Source organism: Primulina tabacum, chromosome 6 (assembly GCF_025594145.1).
Source record: "Primulina tabacum isolate GXHZ01 chromosome 6, ASM2559414v2, whole genome shotgun sequence".
NCBI lineage: Eukaryota > Viridiplantae > Streptophyta > Magnoliopsida > Lamiales > Gesneriaceae > Primulina > Primulina tabacum.
Genome location: NC_134555.1, coordinates 8,276,992 through 8,289,934, shown reverse-complemented (window position 1 = coordinate 8,289,934; position 12,943 = coordinate 8,276,992). Strand labels below are relative to the sequence as shown.

General features: G+C 33.7%; 1 protein-coding gene across 1 annotated transcript; it reads left to right on the top strand.

Moving 5' to 3' along the window:
• Positions 1 to 3,324: 3,324 nt before the first annotated feature.
• On the top strand, positions 3,325 to 12,474 carry LOC142549094 (diacylglycerol kinase 5-like). The gene is given in 14 exon segments (XM_075657856.1): positions 3,325 to 3,462; positions 4,350 to 4,475; positions 4,478 to 4,548; positions 4,832 to 4,954; positions 5,059 to 5,187; positions 7,129 to 7,214; positions 7,631 to 7,754; positions 8,313 to 8,361; positions 8,628 to 8,710; positions 9,510 to 9,577; positions 10,424 to 10,498; positions 10,877 to 10,964; positions 11,093 to 11,209; positions 11,947 to 12,474. Coding segments are annotated over 13 exon segments (1,443 nt in total). The 5' UTR covers positions 3,325 to 3,462; positions 4,350 to 4,369; the 3' UTR covers positions 12,271 to 12,474.
• Positions 12,475 to 12,943: the final 469 nt, after the last annotated feature.

The window sequence follows — 12,943 nt, the reverse complement described above, 5'->3', positions numbered from 1 at the left end:
TAATAATTGGTGACAAACTTATTCTCATTACCCTCTTCATTTAATCTCAAGTATCGATTGGCCTCTTATTGTACTTTCTCCTAGTGGTCACAAGTTGATCCCATCAAATAAGGGTGTAATATAGAAATTCAACCACCGCCAACCTAACATTTTGCATTCGCAGTAATGGTGACATTCAAATACAAATTCTACCCTCTTTTCTCACTCTAAATATGCCTCCAGGTCAGATTTACCATGGGACGACGATATCTTTATTTTAATGCTACACATATTACCATCTTCTCTATCCCCATCATTGTACCTACTCCATACGACCTCTCTTTTACCTCTCTCGAATCCTCTATCACGTCCGTTCTTCCCCAATTTTCATTTTGGCTCTCATCATCATTTCCCAAGTCATAAACTTCATCGTCTTCGCCTCTATCCGATTTTTTAAACTTAGAAATATTCCCACTAGTACTAACCTCAAGTCTACTCATCCTCTCAGTAATGGCTCCAACACGGTCCTTATCATCCTAGTGAAGTGACCAAACAACACCTTTATTTGAACTTTGGAGAGTCTCTGGTTCGAGTAATCCCCTACTCCCTTCTCAATTTTTCTTTCAGAATTTGTACTTGCAAGAAACGTTAGTAGAAATAATAAAAATAATATGTACCTCACCCAAATCCTCACAGTCACTCCAAAGAAAAATTACTCGCTCTCTTTTTTTGGTCCTCACTACAAATACTCACAAGTCACTCCAAGAAAAAAACATTCGCACTCAAGTATCTCACTCAAATTTGCGAGTTCTCTCGAAGATGCGCTAAAGCTTTGTATTTGTATATATCAAACTAACTAGTTCAACTCGTGGACAATTCAATTGTCTCACTTGGATTGCACAAAACCAAGAAATTTGAGATTTTTTTTATCTTCTCAAGCTCAACACGAAGAAAAACACAATTTTAATGCTAAAATAATAGCACTAAAAATCTATACTTTTTTTGTCCGATCTTTTTTTTTAATCAATTTTTTTTATAAACTTGCACAATAAGAAACGAAAACTTGGAACGACTAAAGAAACAATATTAGAGAATCAGTAGATTCCCGAACAAAGGAAAATTGTAAACAAGATTTCTCTTTTTTAAAACAAAAATCTTGCGACACAAGAGCTGTGAATGAAGAATGACAGAACAACAAAAATTGATAATTAAAACAAAGATACTTATTTGAATAAAAAGAAACATAAGCTCTGGTAACAAATGATATGATTCTTCAAGAATATGAAACACAAACGCGATCTAGACAAAGTTACGCCCTCAATTCAATGAAATAAAGAACCCGTTGTGTTGTTTCAATATTTTGAGACATGTATTGTTACGAAAATTCACCTCTAAACTAATATAGTTTAGTAACAAATAATCATTAAATAAGAAATTGAATTTGAAGTGAACATTTAAAGAACTCGTCTTTAACAATCCACGTGAAAACAATCAACAAACACCACAAAAATTAAATTTTTGATAAGTTTGATTTTTGAAGAACAAAAGCAAAATCTTTTTTTCGTTTGAGAAAAAAACTAAAAAAAATTGAATAAAATTAAATAATCTATATGATAATGCCAAAAATTCGTCAATATTTGTTTACAAAACCAAAAGATAACAATCTTGATGTTTCCTAAATAATTTGGACTCTAACTAGGAAATAGATATTTTTCAACACGTCAATGAGTGGGGGTACGCACCGGATTCACTCTGGTTTGCGCGAGGTGTTGTTATTCTTCATGCTAGATAAGATGGGGCACGCACCAGGTACTACCTTGGTACCGATTTTGTGCATTGTGCGGGCTTGGAACACGCGGGTACGCGGTTGTTACTGTACTTTGATCCTTTAGCACTTGAATGATGTTGCAATAACATCTTACTTTGTTGCATGCTGTCCAATCCCTTTCATGAGTTCTTGAAGTACTTATTTGCAAATTATTTAGATTATTCACACACTTTGAACTGATGGACTTCTCTGATCTTCTCAATGACTTCCTTCTTGTTGGGCTCGAGTTCAATTAATTTGGCCCAATTTAATTTTTTTTGGGCAAACAAATTTTTTTAGAAGTTAAAGCTAATGAAGATTTCAATGCTAATATTTCCAATAGTGGCTATACAATTCTTTTGAAGAGTATCCTTTTGCGATAAGAGCCGTGGACTGTTTTTAATATTAAATTAATTATTATAATTATTATTTAAATATTAAATTGATTATTATTATTTTTAAATTTTACGTATTTTTTTATTAACGTGATTATTCTTATTTTTAAAATTTATATATTTTTTAATTTCAATGTTTGGTGATTCACAATGTTGTTGTGGTTGAATGACATAATAAATATTAAAAATAGTTGTTCGAAAATTTCATAGATCGACTCAATCCATATTCGAGGCGAAAATTAATATTTTTCGCATACAAAATAACACCTTTTAATAGGTATAGTCAGATAAAATATTTGTGTTACAAAATTGATCTGTGAGACGATCTAATAAAATATTAGTGAATATTAAATATTTATATTTAGTATCATTCGGGGAAACTTATATTAGTGAATATTAAATATTTATATTTAGTATCATTCGGGGAAACTTATTAATTATAATTAATTATTAAAATGTTTCAATGTTTGTTGAACAGGGACCGATACTGCCTACCCTAGTTCAAATATTGGGAACATATATAAGTATCTAGTATTATACACAGACATATAAATAAGTATAACACCAGTTATTTACTAAGATACTAATTTATTTTCCCTAAAAAAAGATAATAATTTATTTAACTCAAAAAATTGTTTCATATTATGATTTACAGTAAAAAAAATGTTTAATTTAAAAAAATAAAAAAAAACAACTGATAATATTTTCTAAAATAATCTTTTGAAACATATTTGATCAAACATATTACAAAAAGATGTCAAACATTCCCTTAATTGTGTATAAAATTATCAGTTAGCATAACTAAAATCGCGTTGGCGATATCATAAACTTAAGTGAACTGAATTAACTAACGTTCACCCATCAATATAACATGTTATTGTCTTTCATGTTCTACAATACGGCAGAGTAGATGAGTGTACGATCAATGTTCATGAATTTGATTATTTTGTTAAATTTTTTTGAACAAACTTGTCGTAGAACGAATTTGTGTTTGTCTAAGTGTTGTTTAAGTTGCTAGCATGGTTTGATCGCTAATGTATATTCTCTAAATTTACCTAACATATATATATCAAATTATTTAATAATAAGTATAACATTGTTATTGATATATATATATATATATATATATATATATATTATATATATCGCGTTTTAGCTCTACATCTCCGCCTACGTGCTTGCTGTCTCTTTGTCAATCTCCCATCGCCATTTCACGTTCCGAATTTCGTTGAAGATTCCCTTGTGATCTCTCTAAAGCGGCCTCCATTATCTTGTTTTCATGTGCGAATTCGTAATTTTTTGTAAATTCTGGTGAAATTCCATCTGGGTTTTTGTTCATCTTCAATAACTTTATTTATGCGTGATCACATTGTTCTGTTTGTATTTGCGTTGTTCAGATCGAAGTTTAAGTCCCTTTAATTGTTGTAACATTCTGTAGAATCCAAAAAGAGTTCACAATCTCTACAAGACATCATCGAGTTCGATTGCTTTTTTTGGAACACGAGTGATTTGTTACATGGCGATCAGTGTTTGTCTAAATGCCTGTATTAGGCTTTTTGAACGTGTTATAAGGTAAGGGTCGATATAGGAGCCTTTGATATTTTGTAACTACGTAAGATTCTGCAAGAAAGATTTAAATCATGCCGATTCTGAGTCACAAATTTTTCTTCAAGTTTATATATATATATATATATTTAACCTTGGGAACCCTGAACCGCTATTTTGAGTAAACGGATTAACGTAGTAGCGTGAAAATCACGCTCATCAGATAAACCATACTGGACAAGTCTTGTGTGGCACGCTCAAAGCTGGGATGACAACCCCTGAACCATCCGAGTAAATGATCATATTGAGGACATTATATGATCATAATAGTTGGGAAGGAACCAGAGTTTGACTTAGACGACTGACAACGGAGAAATATTTCTATGTTTAATGCCAAAGTAAAATAAAGCAAGTCACAGAGCCTAAATTGAACTTTATTAGCTAGGGGGTATTACAACCAAATTGATCCCGGGATAATGTCCTTTGTGATCAAAACTAATGATTTTGGTCTTTTTCTTTTTGTTTGATCTAGTGCTTCATTGAATTTTACTGCACGAAAACAGGAATGTTATGATATTTACATAAAAGGAATTACATATAATTTTTTATTTTTTCTTCTGCAGCTGCTGACTTGTAATTAACAATGGAAAGTGCTGATCTTGATTCTGAGAAATTTGTGAAGGAGTTTTATATCCCTAGCTATATACTTGTGTCTGACTCGGAAGCTGAGTGTTTACCTAATGTACCAGAGTGCCCAAAAGTGGTGGTCAGCTTGGTGAAGATCTTCTCGTCACTTACCGAACCATACTTAATAAAAACCAGGTAAAATTAGCTTTGCTTATTAGTGTTTACTTTTTTTCAAGAATAAAGTTTATGGTAGTGGAGGAATCAACTATCTAGAAGTAACTAGAATCTTTGATTCTGGTGGCATGGACCAATAAAGAAAAAATATAGCTCATAAGCAGAATAGTCAAATAATTGGTAATATTAACCAAGGGGTGCAATTGCAACTTACTGTCATTAATGTACTGTGCTTTGTAGGATTGTTCTGTTTGTTTACCATGATATAAACAACTTTTACGGTCCTCTTTTGTTCAACTTCCAGGTGTTTGATCTAGGAGAAGAATCTCCCAACAATGTGCTGAATAGGCTTTTTATCAACCTGGAAAAGCTCAAGCTTAATGGTGATGAATTTGCTTTTGAACTTGAGAAGAAGTTAAAAATAATAGTGAGTTTCGTTACAGAAGATTGTGTGCATGTTGATCTTTACTTTTTATGGTTGTCACCTTCATTTCTTTTTTCACAAAGCATGTGATAATCTGTCACTCGTAGGTTGCCGGGGGAGATGGTACAGCTGGCTGGCTTCTTGGAGTGGTTTCTGATCTAAAATTGACTCAGCCGCCACCTATAGCTACTGTGCCTTTGGGAACTGGAAATAATATTCCATTTGCATTTGGATGGGTATGAAAATACTTCACCTTTTGAAGCAATACCAGCTAATGTCTTCGTGGATATGCTTATCATTTTTAACTCTGTTTGAGCACGATGCCAAAAACTCAAATTCATTGCCATCGACTTTAACAACATTTTCCAATTTGACATGTAATCTTCAAAACTAGAACCACCAACTGAAACTTCCTCGTGAATTGGTTTATAGCTCCTGAGGCTATAGTTTTTTTACATAATAAGCCTAGTTTGGCAACAAATTCAGTCAAAATACTCTGGCAATGGCTAATTCCAAAATGTTTGAGTATGAATGTGTCATGTGTCTTACATTAACCCATTGCAGCAAGATGAAAATTTCAAAGCTATGATTGAGATGTTACTATTGAATTATGATCTTACTATTATCTTTTATTGAATTCTGCTGCTTGATACCTTTGATTTAATAATTATCTTTTGTTCTAGTTTATTTTGAACAAATAAGATAATTCTCAAAAGATTGTTAGTTAGGATATGATTATCTTTTAGGATATAGTGATCCTTTTATTTTAGGTTAGGATATGATTATCTTTATTTTAATTCATTGTACTCTCCTATATATTGGTGGATTGAATCAATAAAGAATATCAAAAAAGAATTATTCAAAATATTGTGTTACGAGATTTGGGGTTCTCTCCCAACGAACCTCAAACCCAAGAAGATCGAGAGGTTCTATCCTAGTGTGCCTCAAATTCACAATAGACAGCCTCCTGGTAGGATCCATAACGTGAGACAATAACAAATTTGTATCAGAGCTAGTCGTCATAGGGAATTTCAAGGCATTCGAGCAACAATTCGAAGCCTTTACGATGAGTTATCAAGAAATGACAACAACCTCTTTATGATCAGTTGGAGAAGATATCTAAATGTTTGTCAACCATGTGAGCACAAGAACGAGATCAAGGCAGAGACAATAGTAATCAATGAGGCACCATCGACCAGAATTCCAAAGGGTAACTAGACAACATGATGACTCATTCTATGTACCTCAAAATTCGAAGCTAGATTTTCGCAGTACAATAGCAAAGCAGATTTGTTGGGAAGGCTTAGTTGATGTGGAAAGTCATTTCAATACCAACAAGCATCGGGGAAAGACAAGGAGTGGTCGGTCTCTTTCCACCTTTAGGGTGATGGTGAACCATGGTTCCTCAATCAGGAACAAGATCGGCTTGAGTTACAGCCGAAGGAATTTAAGAACCAATGCCATCTAATCTTAATACTTGTAACGCTCCAACAACTTGAAGATATCAAAGTGGCTTCTAGTGAAGATGCTGAAATTGTGATGAACAAGTACCTATCCTGATGGTTGAGGACGACCATGACCTTTAAGAGGGGAGTATTGTCATGTGTCTTACACATGATAACACATGATAACCCACTTCAACAAGATGGAAATTTCAAATCTATGATTTAGATATTGTTATTAAATCAGGATCTTATTATTTTCTTTTATTGAATTTTGTTGGTTGATATTTTTAGTTTAATAATTATCTTTTATTCTAATTTATTTTGAATAAATGAGATAATTCCGAAAAGATTGTAAGTTAGGGTATGGTTATCTTTTAAGATATGATGATCTTTTTATTTTAGGTTAGAATATGGTGTTATTTTAAATCATTATACTCTCCTTTATATTGGTAGATTGAATCAATAAAGAATATCAAAAAAGAATTATTCACAATCTTGTGTTAAGAGATCTGATACTCAAGCCTCAAACCCAAGAGATCGAGAGGTTCTCTTCTAACTAGCCTCAAATTCACAATAGACAGCCTTCTGGCAATCCATGACGTGGGACCATAACAGAATGTTGAATGTATATTATCACGACGAGCTCAGTCAATGTGACAGTTAATGCATGTTGTCATTTTAATGTCTTTGCAGTCTTCTGTTCAAGACTTTGTTTGAGCCTTTTGTTTACAGGGTAAGAAAAATCCTGAAACACATCGTAATTCTGTGCTCTCATTCTTGGATCAAGTGCGGAAAGCAAGAGAAATGAAGACCGACAGGTAACTGTCATTCACCTTTATAGTCATGCATGATCATAGATGAATCTTTAATGCACTCCTTCCTACAAATGATGTACCAAAATTGGTAGGACAGTCAACTTTTAGAAATGTGCTCTCTCTCTCTTTTCTTAGTACTGAGCTTTGGAGTTTGCGATTTATGGTATTTGTAGCAAATAATTATGTAAGAATCTATTCAAAAATGTTTTGCTCATGTTCTGTTCATAATTACAGTATGTCTTCGATCATTGTTTTTCACAGCCTCGGACTTCAATAATGATTCATGGTGTTAAAAATCAATAGTGGTTAAAGTACATTTACAGATTTTATATTCATGGTGTTAAAAAAATACTGGTTTAAAGTAAATTTACAGATTCTATATATCTCCCTGAGACGGTTGGCTTGTCATGGTCTTCCAGTTGGCATATTCTTATGCGGATGAGAGCACCAAAAGAAGGCTCATGTGATCCAATTGCCCCTTTGGAGTTGCCACATTCATTGCATGCATTTCACAAGGTTTCTTCATCAGATGATCTCAATGTGGTAAGAAAGATATCAGCAGATCTTTTCTTGATCATTCCATCTCACTGTAGTGTTGTAATTTTCTATGCACCTTAGGAAGCATCTGATGTTGAGTGTCTCTGCCATGCCAATATAAGTTGTAGAGTTGTGGACGATAAATAAACTTAGTCTTCTACGTGCTCCTAAATACTCAAATGACTTGAAATATCTATGATCTTATATTTGGAACAACTTGATCCTGTAATCCAACTGTAATAAATTTTAGCAACCTCGAGAACATAAACAGTTTAAATCAGTTTGTTACAACTACGCTTGTCCGGTTTTCTTATCATCTATCGTAATCTGGAGAGCATTTTGTCCTCAACCAAAAAAAGAAGTTGATAAGTAAGATTACAATAACATGGAAGGAAATCAGGCTAAGTTGCTTTTATATGCTAATGTATAAACCATCTATTTGACTTATGCAATAAAGAATTAGTGTCTTAATTTCGTCTTTAAGTAGAATCTGATAAGTGCTACTTTAAACCTTGAAAAAGACTGCTTCTCTTATCTCACTGTTTACATTTGTGAATATTTCAGGAAGGTTGTGATACATTCCGTGGTGGATTTTGGAATTACTTCAGCATGGGTGAGTATGGTTCCCGATTACCGAAGCAACACCTTATTAATAAATCATGCTTGTTATTTCTGCTCTATGTGTTGATTTAAATTGAACTATTTTGAAGAATTCCAACAAAATATTTATACTTTTAGATAATTAACTGACCAGAGATCAAAAGTAAAATTTGATAAATCATAGTAGTCACAAATGTGCAAGTAGTGGGTTGCTGCAAACATTGTACACGTTTGCATGAATATTTGGTTCACAATTCTATTTTTTTTTTTTGTGAATAGGAATGGACGCACAAGTGTCTTATGCATTCCACACAGAGAGAAAGTTGCATCCAGAAAAATTCGAAAACCAGCTACGTAGTCAGGTATTATATAAATATAATGTACATACATTGTAGTTTCCATCTCTACAAATGATCGCACTATCGTAATTTTTTTTATTGAAGACAAGTTATCTAGTTTGAGAGTGGAATGGATTTGTTCTGAGTCTATAAGATATGGAGATAAATCGAACATTCCATTAAAATGAGAATTCACTGTTGACTAAATTTATTTCTCAGGATGTAAGTATTGTTAATAGTTGACTTCAGAAATATCACTGCGTGTACAGCAGGCATATTAGTATGAAAGCCTTAGATAATATCACCATCTGTTTTGAGTTAATAAAATATTCTTTTAGTTCTCACCTTTAATCAAAAGTTTGCAAGTCTGGCATGCCGTCAGTAGATCTTCAGTTAATAGAACAATGTTGAGGGTTTTTCATAAACGACAATGTAAAGTAGATTTAGACTCATTTGTGCCTATCACCTGAGTATGTACTGAATCTTGAAATCGATATTACTTGATCAAAGAATAAAATAATCTTCTTCCTGTAGGTATTGCTTTTAGAGATAACGATCTCATAGTTGTGCTGGAAATTTTGTGGTTCTTGGGCATGTCATACATTTACTGTAAAATATGCTTCTATTGTTTTTCTGTCAGCAAATCGCGCAGCTTTCGCGCCCTCAAAGTTGGGGTGTAGATATGCTAGCCTTCAGTGCTGCTTTGGCAGAAATTTTGTTGATAGCTTTTCGTTTATAATTGTCATAGAGTCAGGAACAAGATATGCATTCAACTGGTATTAATCTTTGTTACAAACAGTGATGCTCTTCTATTGTGTCTTAGAGTACATATGCAAAGATTGGATGCTCACGGGGATGGTTTATAGCTCCTATTGCTCTCCCTTCTTCTAGGTGAGATTGTAAGCATTGTTCAATATAATTTTTGCTTAATTTAAAATTAAAAAAAGATCTAATGGCTATTTTTTAATAAATGAGTGACTTTGGAGTTTCATATAATTCGTCTACATTACTAAAGGAAACTCAACTTATGATAAATCTCAGTCGTCAAATTGTCTGTACCAGTATGTGATTACTAAGTTAATTGACATTTCTACATAATGTACGCGAACTTGTTTTATTTGATTGCTACACCATAGAGCTTCAGGTGAATTGTCTTACGACACTAAAATGCTGATGCTTTAAAATGTTTCATGACATTATTGTTTATTTTTTTTAGTTTTTGTTCATACCCTGGGCCACATGATCAACAATTTTCTTAATCTGTAACTTATTTAATATCTTTTCTAGCCAGTTTCTTCGTGTTCGGTTGTGGATTATGAATTTCATATGTGACAATACTAACTTATAATTACACTATTTCTATCTTTTCATATTCAACTTATTTGTTCCTTTTGGCCAGTCTTTTTCTGTTTTCTCATGAGTACGAGAAATTCAGTGGCGCATGCGACTAGAATATGAATCAGATTTCTGACTTTTGATGGGATGAGATAGTAATGAAAATTTATGCCACATAATCAAAAATAATACCGACTTTATTAAATTTTAGTTATTTGTCAAAAAGAACTACATGCCATCTTTCGCATAGCCTGGAGGTTGTTTCTTGTCTCAAAACTAAGTTCACAAGCAGTGAGATCTATAGTTATTTTTTATGTTTATGTCCCATAATAATGTAATTGTGTCTCTCGTTTTACCTATAGTTTTTTGGTTTGGCAGGAACTAATGATAATTGTGACACAGGAATATAGCCCAACTTTGCAAGCTGAAGGTCATGAAAAGACATGGTGATTGGCAAGACCTCCGCATTCCTCATAGGTACGATAATTATTTAATATGCCTAATTCTGTCATTCCAGATGGAGCTCATACTCTTGAATCCGTTGCCTATTGAAAGTTGAAATTTTGTGCTGTATATTAGTTGAAGAAAACATTACAAGAATCGACAGTTTCTAAGATTGAAGGAGGGTAGTATCTAGCTGTATGTGTTAATTTTAATATTTCCAGTTAAAATATAATTTATCCATAAATTCAAGTACTATCACATGTTCTCTTAATTTTTCACATCTTAGACTAGGATTGAAGCATGCCATTTTTTTGTTAAATCGTTTTTTTGGTCAGATTCCTGCTTCTCGAAATAATGGAACATACAGTATTTTGTGCTTCTGATACTTTAATCTCTTGTCTAACCATGCAGCATCAGGTCAATCGTATGTCTTAACTTGCCGAGTTTTTCTGGTGGACTAAACCCTTGGGGAACTCCAAATATTAACAAACGACGTGATGTCAGTAGTCTCCAGATGCATGTTCCTTATCTCTGTTCTTGCTCTTTGGAAAGATGGGAGATGTAAACTTCTGGAACTATGTATATATGTAATTGTTAACTTTTATTCTGTTTCATCTTGACATACAGAGAGACTTGACCGCCCCTTATGTAGACGATGGCCTTATTGAGATTGTTGGCTTTAGAGATGCTTGGCATGGACTTGTTCTACTTGCTCCAAACGGACATGGGACACGTCTTGCACAGGTTCGACTTGATTATTTATCAAGTACTTAACTTATAGGGTTGTAAATTAAATAATGTGATTCTTCGCAAATGATAATTTTGTAATTGGCTTTATGACAAGAATTGACATAGAAAATGTGAAATCAACAAAATCGACAGTGTCATATGGTAACAAAGTGAATTTCCATTGGTTTCTAAGGGGCTACATGATGAGAACCTCAACAATACATTAACAAGAGTCTGTCTACGAATTATTGGAATTTATCAATTATTTTTCACGTAGACATCAAAATTCTTTTAGTATTTGGAATTATCATTCCAATAATTAGAAAAGTGGCATTCAAACAAATTTAAAACCTTGATGAAATTCTGATTTTGATTATCGTATAATCATTGGATTGGTTTAACAAGGCAGGTCAAGATCTAAATTCCGGGATCTGAGTTTGTTATTCGATTGAATACATTTTGAGGAACTTGTCAGAGCATTGATTCCAGATCTCATTATTATATTTTAGAGTCTTGCAGTAACTACAAGTTTACAGTGCTCCATAACTGTGAGTTGCATAAATGGTCAAATGACAAGAATTCCCTTCATTTCGACCCCGCCTGATATCAATAAATCGGTTGCGTCAGCTACCTTCAGTTACATGGCTATCCAAATAATGGAATCACGGCTGCAAGGAGTTATTGCAGTCGTTATAAGTCACTTGGCATTTCGGTTGAATCATGTGGTTAATGTCTCGCTTTTTCTTGTGTAGGCACACCGTATCCGCTTTGAGTTCCATAAGGGTGCAGCTGACCACACATACATGAGGATTGATGGGAAACCATGGAAGCATCCTCTTCCATTCGAAGATGACACAATAATTGTAGAAATTTCTCATCTTGGCCAAGTTAAGATGCTTGCTACACACGATTGTAGATCCAGAAGTATTATGGACCCATCATCTCCTATTCCCCAAGATGCTGATGAAAGGGATAATGACAACGAAGACGACTCTGTTGGAGATGAAGGGAGAAAATTCGGGGCCGCAGACACGTTCAGGATTCCAGAGGATGTCGATGTTTCTCATCTTAGTTAGCCTCTGCCCTCTCTCCCCCTCCCTTCCTATCGGGAACAATGCTTTGGATGGTGCTTTTCTGTCTTGTTATGAATATTTGGTTTTGCGTACTTTCATTTTTTTGGTGGTGACACTGAAGCCAAATTATTATAGGACAAGTGTGAGGGTTATCATTTGCTGATATCTGTAGGTCTTTAAGTTTTTATTCAAGCATTTGTTAATGAAGCTGTGCATCATTAGCTGTGCATCTTTGTTAGTCCTGATCGGTTAATCTTGGTTATGATTTTGTCTTGTGTATTTACGGAAAATAAGTTTGTATTATTCATTATTGCAATATAAATTCTCTGAATGTGTTATACTTGTGGGATTTGAGTGTGCAAGTGACGAAGGGAAGGGAAATATGTATGGTTGTCAAGGCTGCTATTCTCCCTCACAATCAGAAAATCTAAATAATGTACCTCATTTTATCACGGACGCCGAGATAAGTTTGGACGCAATCAGGGATTTTGCGGCTTTTTTTAAAAAAACCAAACCAAATCAAAAGCCTTCACTAAAACGAAGTAGAGTTGTTACAATTATGAAGCAAAATATCAGAAATGAAAATAGAAGTGCCGTAAGAAACGTAAGGACTAGCATGAGAATTGACGACTTTAGCAAGTGTGAGCCATCGTGTTCGCTTGTTGTCAGACAAATC